The sequence below is a fragment of the Anabrus simplex genome, chromosome 10, assembly GCF_040414725.1.
Source record: "Anabrus simplex isolate iqAnaSimp1 chromosome 10, ASM4041472v1, whole genome shotgun sequence".
NCBI classification, from domain to species: Eukaryota; Metazoa; Arthropoda; class Insecta; order Orthoptera; family Tettigoniidae; genus Anabrus; species Anabrus simplex.
This window is the reverse complement of record NC_090274.1, coordinates 37287374-37305276: the sequence shown is the minus strand read 5'-3', so window position 1 is coordinate 37305276 and position 17903 is coordinate 37287374. Positions and strand designations below refer to the sequence as shown.

General features: G+C 38.8%; 1 protein-coding gene across 2 annotated transcripts in view; it reads right to left on the bottom strand.

Moving 5' to 3' along the window:
• Cad87A (cadherin-87A) overlaps positions 1 to 17903 on the bottom strand; it is a 656540-nt gene that overhangs the window by 35346 nt on the left and 603291 nt on the right. For both annotated transcript variants that reach the window (XM_067154818.2, XM_067154819.2), the window contains 6 exons: positions 15599 to 15819; positions 12421 to 12618; positions 8728 to 8899; positions 7913 to 8115; positions 4416 to 4530; positions 3511 to 3800 (listed from right to left, as the gene is read on the bottom strand). In XM_067154818.2, the coding sequence (XP_067010919.2) occupies positions 3511 to 3800; positions 4416 to 4530; positions 7913 to 8115; positions 8728 to 8899; positions 12421 to 12618; positions 15599 to 15819 (1199 nt within the window). The remainder of the gene's footprint in view (positions 1 to 3510; positions 3801 to 4415; positions 4531 to 7912; positions 8116 to 8727; positions 8900 to 12420; positions 12619 to 15598; positions 15820 to 17903) is intronic.

The following is a 17903-nucleotide window of genomic DNA, read 5'->3' as shown; positions in this document are numbered from 1 at the left end:
TCAAGTTGAAGATAATGAAATGGAAGAGATTGGTCTTGGAACACGTGTGAGATGGGGATGTTGTATGTCGCCAACTATTTTCAAAACTCAGCAGGGCACAGAAAGCATCAATCAATCAAGTCAGAATATAATCAAAATCTTCCGGGCTATTCTGCCTTGGTCCACTCCTCTCATTCCTGCCAAACGTTTTGACTAGTGCTGCGGTTGTCCTCTTCTGTGGCATCATCTAAGTACTCTCTCCTGTATCTCACTGGTAGAAATGAGAAGAGTGGACCACAGCAGAACAGCCCAGAAGATTTTTGATTATACTGACTCCGGCAGTGAAAGCCTTCCTTGTATAATAAATTTTGTTAAGAAAGAAACCACCACACATGGCAGGGAAAAATATGTAGTTATTAACTACGTCAACAAGAACACGTACAAAGTATCTAATATTTTCAAAAAATAAGGTCTAAAAGTTGCTTTTAGAACAAACAACACACTACAGTGACACATCAGCAAGTACAACCTAAACAAAAAGACCCCTCTCGCCAAGTCAGGAGTATATGAACACAAATGCCAAGAACGTAACTGAAAAGCCACATACATATGCCAAACAAAACTTAATTTCCAAACAAGATACAAAGAACACAAAATCACTATCAGATATAATCAGCATTCAGCCTTTGGAAAGCACATATACGACAGTTCACACCATTTCACAGACATCAACATGGATCTAAAAATCTTACACTTCAAAAATAACAGTAAATCTTTGAATATTAAGGAAGCCATCGAAATTTACATTGCGAAAAAAGATAATGAAAACAACCTGAACAAACATGCATTTTAATAATATTCCACCTATTCACCTTAAGTAACATCTGGACAACATTTACACTTATACATTAGCGCTTAATGAATCCCATAGGAGATAATCTCAATGTGGGTTAGGATATACTTATCTGTAGTAAGTGAATCTGACATAGGCTCAGGACGATCTTTTATAGATTATCAAGTATCACTAAATAAACTCTCTAGAACACTCCTAAAATATTGTAATAATAATAATACTAATAGTAAATATAAAAAATAAATGTTTCATGTAGTCAGAACATGAGTTGACTTCAAAAATAATGCTAATAGGTACACACTCCATTTCAATACCTTCACAGAATGTGAATCTTCAGGATATCACTGACTTTTTTTTCCACATGGGGAGGGAATGATACTGAAGTCTGCAAGGATGAATGCATTACTCCATTTTATGTTCCTTAGCATAGAGATATTCAGAGATATTCAGTGGCTACCATCACTTAGCGAGACTAATATTCGCAGAAATTCTAGTGACATTTTTTATGGGGGTGAGGGGCAAAGAGGGAACTCAACTCTTCCAGTAGAACTGCCAACTGAATTGCATCGATAGTGTGATCGATATGAATTTTCCAAACCTTTATTATCTGAAGACCACAATTGCATTACACATGCACGAATGTATATAGTCTTATTGTGACATTTTTATTTATTATCTATATAATCATAATGAATTAGAGTGGCCTACCTCTTTTGATGATGATGATGATGATGATGCTTGTTATTTAAAGGGGCCTAACATCTAGGTCATCGGCCCCTAATGGTATGAAAGGAGACAAAATGGAATCACAAATTAAAAGTCCAAAATTCTCCACTGACCAGAATATAAAACGTGAGGACAAAGAATGAATGGATGGATATGAATTTAAAACAATCAGTGGATCCAAACCGCAATGTCTTGCATTCACAGAAACTAACACGAAACAATAGTATTACTGACAAGGGACTGAGTGTATAGCATAATACTGAATCGATGATACTAGTAATCTAAAGGGGTCCAAAATCAAGTCATCGGCCCCTCATAATGGTACTTATCACTAGGAAAGTAGAACCATGGTATATGTCATGTTGCGGTACTAATCAAAAGGAGCGCAGACTCGCAGCATTCCACACGGTATGGTACTACTCACACGTAATGAAATTTGCACATGTAATACAGACCTATGGTGTTTCGCACATTGCGGCGCCATTTACAGGCAAAGCAAACCTATGGTGTTCATCGCGACAGGGACCCGCACTATCCCATGGTGTTCCTCTCGTAGTGGGTACTAATTGTAGGCAAGCCAGAACCATGGTGTCGCTCCTAAAGTGGTACTAATCACAGGTACTGTAGAAGCTGGCAACGCACTCTGTTGCTACTACTGTAATTGCAAACCTATTTGGTACCTAACATAGCGGTACTACGTGCAAGTAAAAGCGACCCATAGTGTTCCCCATGTGGTGGTACTAATTACAAGTAGTTTCATGGTTCTAATACAATCATCCCTTGGTCGCCCTTTTTAGTCACCTCTTACGACAGGCAGGGGATACCATGGGTGTATTCTTCATCTGTGCCCCCCACCCACAGAGGGTTGTGTATTTGGTCCACGAGAGGTATTTTATTTCCCTCAAGTCCGCCAGCAAACCGGTTAGGACAACCCTGTCCGCCACCTGGGATGTGCCACGTAGAACTATCACCTCTCCCCCTGCTACGCCAGCATAGCAGGTTCGGGGTGTGCCTCTTTTTACTAAGGGTGCGTGGATAGGCGGAAATGTTTTGATTATATTAGTTGTGGAAAGAGATATTCCCGTATATGCGGCAGATTGTTCAATAGACTTACTGTGGGGGAAGAGCAAATGTATACTTTCTTTTTTCTTCTATGTCTGCTATTACTTTTCTGCCCTCGCTGTGTGTAGATCATGATGTTCTTTTCCAAGTAGGAGTTCTAAGGTATTCATGTGATGTATTTTGATTTTCCTCAGCCATTGCAATACGTTTCAAAAGTTCATTTTTCACTTATATTTCTTTGCAATGTGTAAAAATAACAAGAGTATTTGAAGTTTTGCAATTACACTACCAGATGTCTTATGGCAATTCATAAAATTCACTTTTGGCGTCATAGATTGCCAATGCGTATCTCGAAGATAATCAAGGTCTACCGATTCAGTACTAGGGAGCCAAAGTTTCAGTAAAAGTTTTGCGGGTAGTAGTCAGACTTTCAAAAGGATTGCTCCCAAGCAAAATTTTCCCATCACTTTCATGTTTTCAGTATTTTCAGGATAACTAATTCAAAATAGAGGAATGGAAATGCCTTAACCTCTTCACCATCACATGTTCATTCCAGCTCCATTCTTGACCACGTAACTCTAGTAGGTGGGGGTGGCAGAATAACATTTACTGTTATCTTAACTGCCGTAAGAGGAGACTAAAAGGTACACCCAGTACTCTCACCTTGGGAGCATAGGTTGGCGACCACGGTTCCATTAGGTGAGTCTGGCATTGTTTCTACTTACTTGTGTCAGTATCCTCAGTTTCCTATCTGATCTGAGGAGCAACTTCAGGGGTTGACAAACATGTAACCAGTCATATGTTAAATGATTGTCCTGCAAACAATGACTACAACAGCTAGTCCTAAGAATGACAAATTATTTTTATGCAGTACAAGAAAATGGACTTACATGAACTCGTGCGTGAGCTTCTCGGCCGGGTGGCGCTCGCTCTTTGGCCACCACGTCAAGTACAATCCTTTCCTGGTTGTATTCTGCCATGTAGTTGGCTGTAACTATCTTTCCATCTTCAGTCACATTAAACGGTGAGGGCGTGAGAGAACCTGAAGAATTTTTGGAGCCAAATTTGAACAAGTTAGATGCAGCTATGAAGTAAATGATCGAGCCATTGACGTCAAGATCAGGATCTTCAGCTGTCAGTTTCACAACAAATTCATTGATGTTTGCCATTGCATTCACACCTGGAATGTATGAGAAGGTCAAGATTTAATAAGTATTTAAGTTAGGGACTAAATATTACTGATTAAAACAGAAATGATAAAAACTAAAATAAATTGTATATATGCAAATACTCTGCACATCCAAACTTTAAGGGAGAATTAACAGAAGAAAAGAAAGAGATTTGGCTTTAATTTGTGTTTCATTTACAAGAAATTAATCCTACATAATGAGGTACTCCAAAACTAAATAAAATATCAATTTATTTTAACAAATGCAATCTTCAAATACAGTTGGGTAGGCCTTTTGTTTAGCTTTGAACATTCATTTACAAGAACTTTTTCTTTTCTTTTAGAAGTTGCTTTACACGCACCAACACATATAGGTCTTATGAAGGAAGCGGCCGTGGCCTCAATTAAGGTACAGCCCCAGAACTTGCCTGGTATGAAAATGGGAAACTATGGAAAACCATCTTCAGGGCTGCCGACAGTGGGGTTTGAACCCATTATCTCACAAATGCAAGCTCATGGCTGCGTGCCCTTAACTGCATGGCCAACTCGCTCAGTACGGGAACTTTTAGCCATACTTAACACTTGATTCACACTTCACTTTTAACATGCTACTAATAGTTTATTTACCTGCATAATAGTTGGCTTGCTCGAAATGTGGAGAATTGTCATTCTCGTCTAGTATGGTGATTTGTACATGAGCTACACTTGGGTCATGTTCATCTTCTAACCTCTTGAGTTCATCCTAGGAAAATATAAACAGAATGAATAATAAAACAATATATAAGAAATTATTTATACAACAAATATAACAAATGAATCATCAGTCATCACTGATCTTCGTTTATGACTGTCACCCAAGTGGCAGATTCCCTATCTATTGTTTCCCTAGTCTTTTCATAAATGATTTCAAAGACCGGGTCAGGGATTTTAACCTTCATTGGTTAATTCCATTGGCCCGGGGGCTGGGTGTTTGTGCTGTCCCCAACATCCCTGCAACTCACACTCTACACATAACACTATCCTCCACCACAATAACACGCAGTTACATACACATGGCAGATGCCGCCCACCCTCATCGGAGGGTCTGCCTTACAAGGGCTGCACTCGGCTAGAAATAGCCACACGAAATTATTATTATTTCAAAGAACTTGTAAAAAAAAATTTCAAAGTTGTTTTACGTCCCACCGACACAGATAGGTCTTAAGATGATGATAGGACAGGAAAGGGCTAGGAGTGGGAAGGAAGCGGCCGTGGCCTTAATTAAGCTACAGCCCCAGCATTTGCCTGGTGTGAAAATGGGAAACCATGGAAAACCATCTTCTCCCGAATACTGGATACTGGCCGCACTTAAGCGACTGCAGTTATCAAGCTCCGTTACTTTGAAATTTATCAAATATTTTCCATGATAATTCCATTCCCAAATTTATTTTGCTATGAAACTGGCAGCCGGCCCCGTGGTGTAGGGGTAGCGTGCCTGCCTCTTACCCGGAGGCCCTGGGTTCGATTTCCGGCCAGGTCAGGGATTTTTTACCTGGACCTGAGGGCTGGTTCGAGGTCCACTCAGCCTACGTGATTAGAACTGAGGATCTATCTGACGGTGAGATGGCGGCCCCTGTCTAGAAAGCCAAGAATAACGGCCGAGAGGATTCGTCGTGCTGACCACACAACACCTCGTAATCTGCAGGCCTTCGGGCTGAGCAGCGGTCGCTTGGTAGTCCAAGGCCCTTCAAGGGCTGTAGTGCCATGGGGTTTGGTTTGGTTTTATAAAACTGGTAAGGAATCTGCCACCTAGGCGACTGTCCTAAATTGATCGATCCTAGTCTCCTGAAAATTAGTTGCATTTTAAAACAAGCAGGGATCTTCCTGTCTTTATTCACACCCAGCACCATCAAACTTCATTTGATGACTGTTTCACTTTTAACGTCCTTAAACATTTACCCTCATCTTGCCACCCTCTTGCTTTTAGAGATCACAAAGTCTGACATCACCTGTTGCTCAGGTCTAGGGAAGCACCCAACCTCGGTATTTGATAACCATTTTGTATCCGTGCATTACTTTTATGGGTAATCTATATCTGCTTATATGGTGAGCTCTCCATTTATTTCCTACACATATAGATACATATGTAGAAGTAACCTTCAAAGCAAGTCTTGAAAAACAATGGCAATGTTAGGATTTTCCTTATTCACCGGGTGTCCACAGAATTAATATTTATTTAAATTCCAGTCTAACAAAAATTACATAAATGTGTTTCTTGAATTTACCATTGAGAAGTAAAGCTTTCAGGCAATATACAGAATGAGGCAAGTTTTGCTTAGTGAATAATGACAGTTTCAGAGCACAACCCAATCTTCTAAAGCACTATTAATCAAGGATTATTGCCAATTTTGGGGACAGATACAGGTATCAGAAAATGCAGGGTAACCAACTAACCAGCATCATACATTTAATTCCCTTTCTTTTTTTTTTAATAAGGCAATTTTTGGAACTTTGCTTCTCATATACAGAATGTTCCCAAACACATGGGAACATACACACTCCCTCTGTCTCTGTCTATCTCTCTCTGTGTGTGTGTGTGTGTGTGTGTGTGTGTGTGTGTGTGTGTGTGTGTGTGTGTGTGTGTGAATACTACACCCCAAAACTTTATAAAAAGTCCCTATGAACATATGCCTGTTTAAGTTATTCGCTGGAATAGGGGGATAGTTCGTAGTTAGGATTAAATTTGGAGTTGGGCATGCCATTACAGACAAAGCAGTACTTCACCAGCATGTTAGACAAGGTTGCCATCAAAACTACATGCAATGCCTGGAATGTTCAAACGTGTCCATCAATCAATGAGGTGGCGTGTTCAGGCGTGCCATTCAGGCGCATGGTGGACATTTTGTGGATTTCTGATATTAGAATGCAGTATCCCTGCTTGTACACTAACATGGCAACATCTACTTGCACACTAGCACTCTACATATATGTTTGATGGTTTGGTTTTCTCAACATATTTACACCATCTTATAGGGGCATTTTATATTCTGGTGATATTCCCATTTTTGCTGTTCTCCTTGAATCTTCTCAGTGGAGTCAAAATGCTGTCTTTTCAACTGGGCTTTCATTTTAGGAAAGAGAGGGAATTCTTGGGAGGACAGATGTGGTGAGTAGAGGAAGGGTGTGGAATGGTGGTCATGTTTTCTTGTCAGAAAGTTTTTCACAACAAGTGAGGTGCATGTGGATGTTGCCGTTTGTACCTCACAACTTCCCTCAGCAGTCTCAAAAACATCTTTTTAAAATTTCCCATTGGCAGTTCAATGTGGTGGAATGAACTCCTTGTGCACAGGTCCTCGAATGTCTCAAACAATTATCAGTATTGAATTAATGTTACGGCAAGCGTGGTGCACAGTTTCTGTTTGCAGAGTGGAACAAGACTTCCACTTCCACTGAGACGATTGCTGCTTTATTTTATTGATCCTGAAGCATTACAGATTCTTTGCTCCTAACATCAGCCATTTCAAATTTTGCTGAAGCACAGGAACGTGGTAAGAAGTAAAGCACCGAAACTCAGAAACACGTGCACTTTTAAGGACGTTGGTTGGCAGGCTAACAAATGAGCCATACAGCAAGAAGCATCTAGTTTCAGAATTTTATACCCCTACTTGTTCACAAGGATTTTTTTTTTGCTTTACATCGCACCAACACAGATAGGTCTTATGGCGACGCACAAAGAATTTTCGAATTCTCAGTAAATTCTGGGTAGACCTTGTACAAGTTATAACACTCTTAATGTAACACTATTTTGTACCAAAACTTGGCCACATCCAGTGCATTCTGATTGCCTGGAAACAAATTTTCTTCTCTTGTTAATTTAATATTTAGTGCTTGACAATAATGTATTTTAGTGTACCATTTGCCACCGAGGTAGACACCTCATTTGCAAATAAAGAGATTTTGATTTTGAACTCATTGTCTGTGCAAGATGGACACAGTGAATACTAAAGCATGTTTGATGGTTTGGTTTTCTCTACATCTTGTAGGAATATTTTAAAGTCTGACATAAAGTTAACCATCGTTTAAGAAATTCAAAGGTACAGACACTACTTCACTTATCCCAATAATTTATATGCATGTAGACTTACCTGTGACAGGTATAAATCGGGCTCATTGCTAGCCTTGATATACAGATTATATTCATCCTTCAGCTCTCGATCAAAGGACTTATTGGTGAAAATGCCACCATCAGTCTTATCCACGTAAAAGCCTCCATCATCGTTGCCGCTCAAGATATGGTAGTACACACGGGCGTGTTTACCTTCATCCCGATCCACAGCAGTCACTTTGCCTGGAACACAGTCCACAAGGAAGTAGTCATTTTAAATGTACTATTCAACACAACACAACGCAATGCTGAATTAAACAGATTTTTCTCACTAAGTTCTGAACTTTCATACTAATGTTTTATTAGGTATTTCAGCTAATAGGTCATGTACATTGTAAAAGAAATAATACATTTATATAAGTATGTGTGTTAAAAAGTACTGAGCCTATATTTATTGTATTCTGTTAATTAAATAAACAAAAGTAATCATTTTACAGTGCCTGCATTGGCACACAATTAGGGAGCTACAGTATCTTTCTGCAACAGAAGTTGTTTGCGATAATGATAGAATTGTGTTATGTTTCATGGAAATGGATTCTTTTGGAAAAAAAATACTAATCTTGTAAGGGAATCATATTTAAAACACTTGCAAATAAAAGCACATTACTACTGAATCAGCAAAAAGAAAAAATGTGTTTCTAGTTAATTCATTCAGGGGTGTACAATCCTAGTTAGACTGGAAAAGAGTAACAAACAAATAAGTGAAGATGTTAAGAAACGAAGTTGAAAGTCCTTGGGGTATTAAACCACTATCATTGGCATATCAAAATCTTCTGGAATCATTCAAGTACTCACCTATGAAGAGGTCCTTGCGAGAGTTTTCTGGCACTTTAAACCGATATGGAAGAGACGTATCATCCATAGGGAATTCAGGCTTGTTGTCGTCGGTATCAACAAGTAATATTGTGAGGAACTGGAGAGTCTCCTTCGGGGTTGGTTTGCCGTAGTCTCGAGCCACGAGTACAAGCTGCAACATAAAAATGAATGAAGAAATATGTAGGGAATAAACATCCCATCAATATACAGAGGTTATATACCGTATAATCTTGAATACCACCCGCACTGTTTATTTTCAAAAATATCGCTTCCAAAATTGGGTGTGGGTCTTATTTAAAATTTTGGGAAATGTATCTTTCCAAATGCACATAAATTGGGCATCACTGCCGGCACGGCTTGGCAACAATGCTCTCTCCGCTCTCGGTATACGCTACTTCCGCGCTTGGCGTCAGTCTCATGCACGTTCTTGGAGTATCAACATGAATTCCACAAAGCGTTTGCGGTCTTTTACTGCGAATGAGAAACTGAAAGTAGTTCGGGAAGCCGAAATTATTGGAAATCGTGCCACCGGTAGGAAATAAGATATTGACGAGTCGTGTATTCGCGATTGGAGAAAGAAGAAAAATGTGCTATTAACATGTAGTGGTGATCGTAGAGCTTTTTGTAGACTGAGTGCACAGTTTCCAGAAATTGAAAAAAAAACAAAAAAAAAAAAAAAACTTTATAAATATGTGACAGAAAGGCGGGAATTCGGATATGGTGTGTCAACCGAAATGTGTCAGCTAAAGGCATTAGAGATGGCAAAGGAACTTTCATCAGAAGGGTTTAAGGCAAGCCGAGGATGGGTTTGTAATTTTTATAAAAGAAGTGGGTTGAGCATACGAAGGCGTACCTCAATTCACAGCGTCTTCCTGGTGCCTACGATGAGAAGTTATTGTCGTTTCAGCTTCACATAATTTTGTTGCGGAAGAAAATGCATATTTGCTTTCCCAAATTGACAATGCAGATCAGACGCCAGTCTACTTTGAAATGCCAGTGGACAGGACTGTGAATGTTAAGGATGCGAAAAGTGTTACCATTAGAACAGGTGGTAATGAAAAACAACGATGTAAGGTAATGGTATGTATTCTCGCCGACGGAACCAAATTGCCGCCGTACATTGTTCTCAAGCAAAAGATGCTTCCTAAAAATCTACTGGTACCCGCTGGTGTTATCGTCAGATCTCAGAACTCCGGCTGGATGGACAGTTCACTTGTGGAAGACTGGGTAAAGTGTGTCTAGCAACATCACCCTGGTGCATTATTGGGACAAAAGAGCTTGCTTGTTCTCGACAGTTACCGCAGCCACACAACAGATGCTGTGAAGAAACATATCAAGGATGGGAAAACCGACCTAGCAGTCATTCCGGGTGGGATGACATCTATGTTACAGCTGCTGGATGTCTGCGTGAACTGTCCATTTAAAGCAGCCTTGAAAAAGCTCTATACAGAATGCATGATGGCTGATAAACACACACTGACACCAACTGGTCACTTTCAGCGCCCGGAAGTTCAGCTGCTGTGTTCGTGGATTTTGACAGCATGGAATCGTATCCCTGGAGACCTCATACGGAAGAGCTTCAGGAAATGTAGCATTTCTAATGCTATGGATGGCAGCGATGATGACATTTTGTGGGAAGGTGATGGTGATGAAAGTTCCGAAGTTGGTACTGATGATGATGATGATGATGAATGAACTCGTTGGATATCATTCTGGAATTGTTTGTTTAGGTACTTTTATTTGTATTTTCTAATCATTTGATGTGTGTTAGTAAAGACTGTAAATAATTTTGACTTCACTTTTTTTTTAAAATTTTGTTCTTTCAAAATGAGGGTGCGGGTCTTATTCGGTGGTGGGTATTATTCGAGATTATACGGTATGTGTACTACTGTAAGATGTAAGCCTATTTTTGACACCCAAAATTACTATGTGAAAAGTAACTTAAAATTTGGGTCATATTAATGTTCCTTACAAATAAATCTTACACGGTAGACTGTCAAAATTAATACAGTAATTTATGATAATGTTGCTAAGTGCACCTAAAAGACTATCCTCATTGAATGAGAAATATTATATCAAGACACAATTCCATGTTGCCCAAATACCTCAAATATGGAAACTCCTACAATAAAGCATCAAGGATAAAGTTTGTTCGATGTCACTCCTTAAACTTGATCAGTAAGAGTTCTACCTCATAGTTACAGTAAAAGTAATGTTGTGTGGTGAAGATAATTAATTCACTTTGCTGATAAAAGATACTTTTCACTATACAGTTGAAATCTAAGGTGGTGGAGCTCTTTTCAGGTACACCCCCAATGGAGGGGAGCTGCATGCACCTTTTTAACCACATACCAGTCCTCCTGCAAGTCTTAAATTTCTGGGCTCCAGGGACTCAACTTGTGAGCACAGGTTGGTGACCACTGGATCCTTGGCTGAGTCCTGGCATTGCTTCCACTTGTGCCCGGCTCCTCACTTTCATCTATCGTATCGGATCTCCCTTGGTCAACTCTTGTTCTTTTCCAACCCCGATGGTCTTCTATTATGATGCCCTTCATGGCCCTCATCTGTCTTTGGCCGATATCTTCAATGTTTTGATGTGTCGGATCCCTTCAATTTTTTCTATGTGATTAGTGTTTACAGAGAATGGTTGCCCAGTTGTACTTCGTCTTAAAACAATAATCATTACCACAACCAGTACCGGGAACCACATCCAAGCCTCTGAGAATGGCAGCTAACATTGTATTGTTCTTGAAACCTATATCTGCCTTCTGAACGTTCTCCTTTTGTCAGTGTCACAGTGGAAAGCAATAGAACTGAAGGGCGATAATGCAGTCACTTCAATGAAATGGAGGAAAATATCAAGAATCTGTTACTATAGGGACTTTTCATGATGATGATGATGCTAATTGGGAGGAAAAAACAAACACCTCATGGCACTACATCCAAGACAGGCCTTCATGCACCAAGTGACCACTGCTCAGCCTGAAGGCCTGTAGGTTATGAGGTGATACGTTGCCAAGTGTGAAAAATTTTCCCAGCTGTTATTCTTGGCATTCTAGATGAGGGCTGCTATCTCACCATCATATGGCTCCTCAATTACAGTTCTCCCATAGGTTGAGTGAACTTCGAACCAGCACTCGGATCCATGAAAAATTCCTGACCTGGCTGATAATTAACACTGGGGCCACGTGGCAAGCGGATCCATGAAAAATTCCTGACCTGGCTGATAATTAACACTGGGGCCACGTGGCAAGCAGTAAGCTTGCTATTCCTAGATGACAGGATCAGTTAAGAGGGAAACGTTTAGCTTATTTTCCTAATTTTAGTATGTAATAATTAAAAAAGGAAAAAGAAAGACGGAAGGAAGTAGCTGAGTTGAGTTTGTCATTTCTATCCTTTGGATACATCTGTATGAAGTGTGTTTCCTTTATCAACATTTTTCTCCCTTACTCCGATTTGCCATTACTAGTAACCCAGGTATGGATCAAATAAACTCTTATCACAGCAATGAACTTGTTAAATTTTATGTGAAGATCAACTGAAGGCATCACGGTAACACTCAGAGCTTCAATAACTTGTAAAGTCATCAGAATTTCAAAGAATGATGTTTATTATTAGCTGGACAAAGCTCAACTTGCCCTCAATTGAAGACAAACTCTTACCGGTACGTACCGAATAGTTTGCTCGTACTTCACGATCCAGTATGATCTTCGTTCTTAGCTCTCCCGAGTCCATGTTGATAGTGAATTCATCAGTTTCCTGGACATCCATGTTATCGACTTTGAAGTGGTATCCAATTCTTCCATTTTCACCATGATCTTCATCAGTTGCCTTCACGGTCATCACCAGGTAATTGGCAAGTCCTGCATTCTAAAACAGATATTACAATGACAGTCAATACGTGGATAACCATAATTTATCCTAATCTGTTGAGAGATTTCTGTTGATTTTGAAATCTTTAGCATGGTTTTAATTCAGTTTCAATAACAATCATCCCTATGTAACAGAAATTGAATAGCAAATTGTATGAATATACATCATGTGGAAAGACTAGCTTATGCAGCAAGGAAACCTTTCTGGACTATAATAAAGAATATTAGGAAAGGAAATAAATAGTATTCTGTGTAAATCAGAGGATTTCATTGTAGATTCTAGGGAATCTCTAGATAGATGGACGCAATTATTTTGAAAACGGGTCTTGTGGCTGCAGAATACATAGTGTGGCTGTATGATGGGTCTAGAAACAAGTGAATGCATAGAGTTAAGTAGTAGCAGTGATTAGCGGGAACAGTCCCCCACCCTCCTCTTTGTGGAGAAAACATTACATTTTTATTCCATTTTAGCTGCCTAAAACTAGAAATTATAGGAATGATAAACAAAAGTAATTTGTACAAGCCCTGTTGTCTTATCAGCTAACTCTTTCCTTTATTTAATTTTTAACATAATTATTGGCGGAAATACGCAAAAAAATGTTGTTTGTCGCGGTTAACCAATTTGTGCAGGGTCATAGCAAACAGTGGAGACTTTGCATGTGCTGTGAGGAAGGGTAGCAGGGGTATATTTTTTGCCAAGGTCATGTACACTCATCAGTCTGGCAGTCTCTTCAGTGCCTGTTTGTTTCTTAGTGTGTAGTCAAATACTAAATGATTTTTAATTGTATAATCACGCTGTACTTCTATTTAATTGCAACACATGAGTAATAGTGTTCCATTGGTGAAAGTTTTATTGTATAGTGTTGAATCAAATTCTCAAAAAACTATTATTACCGCAAGTTGGTAAACTGCCAACCTTTATTTTCCTGTCAAAATTTGTGCAGAGCGCATTAAAAACCTTACCATTTTATAGCCTATAAATTTCTTTCGCTCCCCACTTCAAATTCTCACTCACCACTACTGGACTTAAGGTTTAGAAGTTTCCTTCTTTCTAAATGGGCTCTCCTTTTGCAACTGTTTTGAAATTACTCTATTTCCCATCAACATTGACTATTATATCTTCCAGGTGTTTTTTGCGGGTAATCTATCACCATAGGCTAGATAGGAGCAGTAAGTTGAGACCTAATCGCCTAAGCTCTCTTACACAGAGCAATGGACATCTCTGGCTTGTTTGATTCTCTTTGACCCATCCTTTCAACTCATTTTCATCTGCTGTAGGCTTGGACCTTCTTTAAATATTCCTTGTTTAATAATGTGGTGGGTTCTTTTTACAGGTATGTTATAGTGTAATATTCATAATGAAACTGTGTGTTCGGCACACTGGAAAGATTTTAAGTTTACAATAAAATATTAGTAATGTTTTGTTTTCCTGACAATTGCTGCATACTTTATTTCCAATTTTTAAGGGACAGTATGCTGTACGTCATCGATTACAGAGCTAATGCTAGTTATTGAATGATCATAGATTTGTCTGTAGTGAAATCATTAATACATTGCTATCATTACTGATGCTATAAATTATTTCTCATTTGAGATGATGTGTATTTTAATGTGTGTAATTTTTTCATTACAAATCTTTCCTCACATAAAATACTCATCCTAGATTTTTGTAAGAAAATATGGAGAAATAAAGTGTGTGTCAAAGAGGATAGATTAGGATAGAGATGAAACTCAATGATAAATTTCGGTTCCAAGCCACTTGGCGCTAGTAGTTTTAGTCTCTTTTCCGAGATAGCGCCAGAGTGTGCATTCTGGTGCAATACCTTAGTATTACTATCAACAGATAGTGCGGAGAATTAACATCCGGCGCAGTGACGCACATCCGGGTATGCTTACTGCTCCTCCCCCCTCCTTTCCCTGCCCCTCGCCGCCCCCCCACCAAACGGAGATAATAATGCAGTTCTACTACTTCCATGCCCAATACATTGTAATTCATATATTTTTATTTCCAAGTACTTACTACGTTGTAAATAATGATATGATACCCCTAGTTCGTATGGCATACTATGTTACTGAGAACATAACCACACACCTCAAAGCAGCTTTAACTTCAAATGAATGATAGACACATTAACACAAAGCTGATAATATAAGAAATAAGAAATCCCTTCGAAAGCAAGACAACAGAGCACACCATATGCTAGACAATGGGGTATCACATCAATATCCAAGTACCACATGAAAATAAAAATAACAATTAAATGCACTGAGACAGGACTACATTAATAGAACCATTCAGCTTTCAGCCCCTGATGTGTACTCAAACAGGAAATACAGGATTTCAGGAGGACTGGCGAAGATATATTTCAAATAAACAAACACAAGGAACTAAGATTTACATCACAAGCACATGCGCACTTGGAATTCAAACAACACAAATACTGTAGCAACATGGGAACTATCGATTAAAATCGATATAAGTTCGAACAAGGTTAATCGATTGGGTAAAGTCGAATTTGATGCAATTCAGCAATATTATCTCCACAATGCTTGACGTTTTATGACTAATTAATTTGTGAGAAGTGCCCACTGATTGAGGTTAGACTTGAAATACTTTAAATACTTCACTTCGAGACAAACTGTCTTTAATTATTAACAACGCTCATTTCATGCTTACTTGCGTGCCATCTACAGAACGTGTATATAACTATTTACACGTTATGAATGGCCTCCAGCGCCATCTAGAAAAAGAGACTGAAACTACCTGAAGCTAGCTACAGATTGGAACCAAAAGCCCTATTAGAGTTTCACCCCCCTGGTGTGTGTATTACATGGATAAATACAGTAATTCTCACAACATACTTTTTATTGACTCCCAGTTATCTTGTGTTCATCTGATTTTTCCTCTTGTTTTAGAAAAATGTCTGAAGTCTCTTTTGCCACCCAAACTAAATTTATATGACAAAACTGGGGCTTACCTCTGGGACTTCAATGGTAGCATTATTAAATGCTGGCATCACAAAGACAGGTGCATGTTGGTTCACATCCAATATTCGAATATTGATGGTAGCATTGTCTGCATATTTGCCTTGGCCCATACCATCTCTACCCTCGACCACAAGGTGGAATTCACGCGGTTGTTGCTCGAGAGATGTTGCAGGGTAAAGAATTCCTGATACAGGATCCAGATGGAATACATCTGCAAAACAGAACATTATACAGATGATATATCAGTTCCAGTACATCTACAATACACCTACTGTATTATAATGCTCAGTGGCACTTTGCCAAAACAAGCTCTAAAATTTTGCATGTTCATACGTGTCGTTTTCCGAAATATACCACTTCTTTACCTATAAGTCTATTGTCTAAACTGAAGGTACTCTAATTCCATCATCATACACTTCTGAAATTTGTTGAATTTCATTATCCATTATTCTGTTCTTTGTCTTCAAAGCAGAACAGGTGCTAGACATCTTCTGTAGAAAATTTAAAAGGAAAATGAACACGAAATACATCTTTATATTGTAGCATTATATTGCATGTTTAATCTTTATTTTGTCCGTAAGTAAGGAAGTCAAAATGCCAACATAGGTTTAATGAGATGGAATTTGTTCTATTACAAAAGATTTTTTCGGCCTATACACTACAATACAGAGTACCTATGCTAGATTATAGCATGAAAAGAGTTGATGTGATAATTTGAGCCACCACTCCCTGCCCAGGGAAAAAATTTTGTTCTGCTCTTGGTTGTTATATTTTTTTGTGTGGTACTTTTAGGCCGCGAGCACACCGAGCGCGCTTCGCATAGTGTGTCACGTGTAGCGTGAAGTGCTATGCATAGAGCTTCCTGTTAACACTGAATTCTCTACACCATGCACACAGCTTAGCTTGGCGCGTGGCTTTTTAGGGTGGTGACAAACTAATGCTGTTGCCAAGTTCACTAGCAACAGTTTATTGATGGATAACAGTTACTTAAAATTGAAAATTAGAAAGAAGAATCGAAAGTGGGTACATGAATTTAATGTAGAATGAATTCATTTCTGAGAATTCTATCATTTGTATAGGGATAATAGACTTTGTCACGATAAATTTTATGATTACTTAAGAATGAGAAAAAATACCTTTGACCTTTCAAACCCTGCAACTGAAATGTGGCGACAAGTAGCAGAGAAGTATTGGGAGAAATTGAATTTCCCCAACTGTCTAGGAGCACAGGGCAGCGAACACGTGGAAATTAAATTTCTGGCTAAATCACGCTTTTTATTTTCAATACTGTTACAATTAGCATGCACAATTTATCATCGTAACAAAAGTGGAGTAAATGTGTGACAAATATAATAATTCATAAATAGAAATATTTACTTCCAAGCCCACTACTAGCCTGCGGAGTGATATTCTTCATGTTACCACCCTCCATTGGCAAAATTATAAACTGATACGACAGTCTGGGAGATTCTATGCACTTTGTCACAAAGTGTCTGGCTACATGGGTAAATGGTTACCGTACTGGTCTTTGGTCACAGGAGTCCCGCGTTCGATTCCCGGCAGAGTTCGGAATTGTAATCATAATTAGTAAATTCCATTGGTACGGGGGCTGGGTATATGTGTGTATTCATAATCATTTCATCCTCATCACGACACAGGTCACCTACGGGACTCAATTCAAAAGACCTGCACATGGCAAGCCAAACTTCTCCTCGGACACTTCCGACACTAAAATCCATACGTAATTTCATCCTGTCACAAGGTTAAGCCCTGTAAAGTGTGACAGTAGAAGTAATATTACTGTATATGTTTACTGTAGGAATGCGATAAAACTGTTGCAGATACTTTAACCAATTAACATCATAATTGAAAAAGGGGAAAGTGAATTTACACACATCGTTTTTTTCTTTGAACTCACCTTTCCTTCAATTTCATTCCTTAATACGTAAATCTCCTCTTGTTACAGACATTAAACCATATTTTCCTTCCGACTCTCTATATAAGAAGCCACAGTCGCATCTTCTAGCTAATATAAACACAGCTACTTACCATCAAGCACTCTTCCTACAATGTGCTTTAAGAAGACTGCAGACTTATCTCATCACACGAGATTAACAGCAAACTAGCAACTTTAAAATTTTATTTTAAACCCCACTTGGAGTGATCAAAAATACTTTTCTTAGTCATTTCTACAGATTAAACTGCTTAAGCTCTAAATTTATTTCTTACACCCTCAACCTTTACAGAGCGCCTTTTAACAAAGTTCAATTCAACGCAGAATTAACTGTGTTCTAT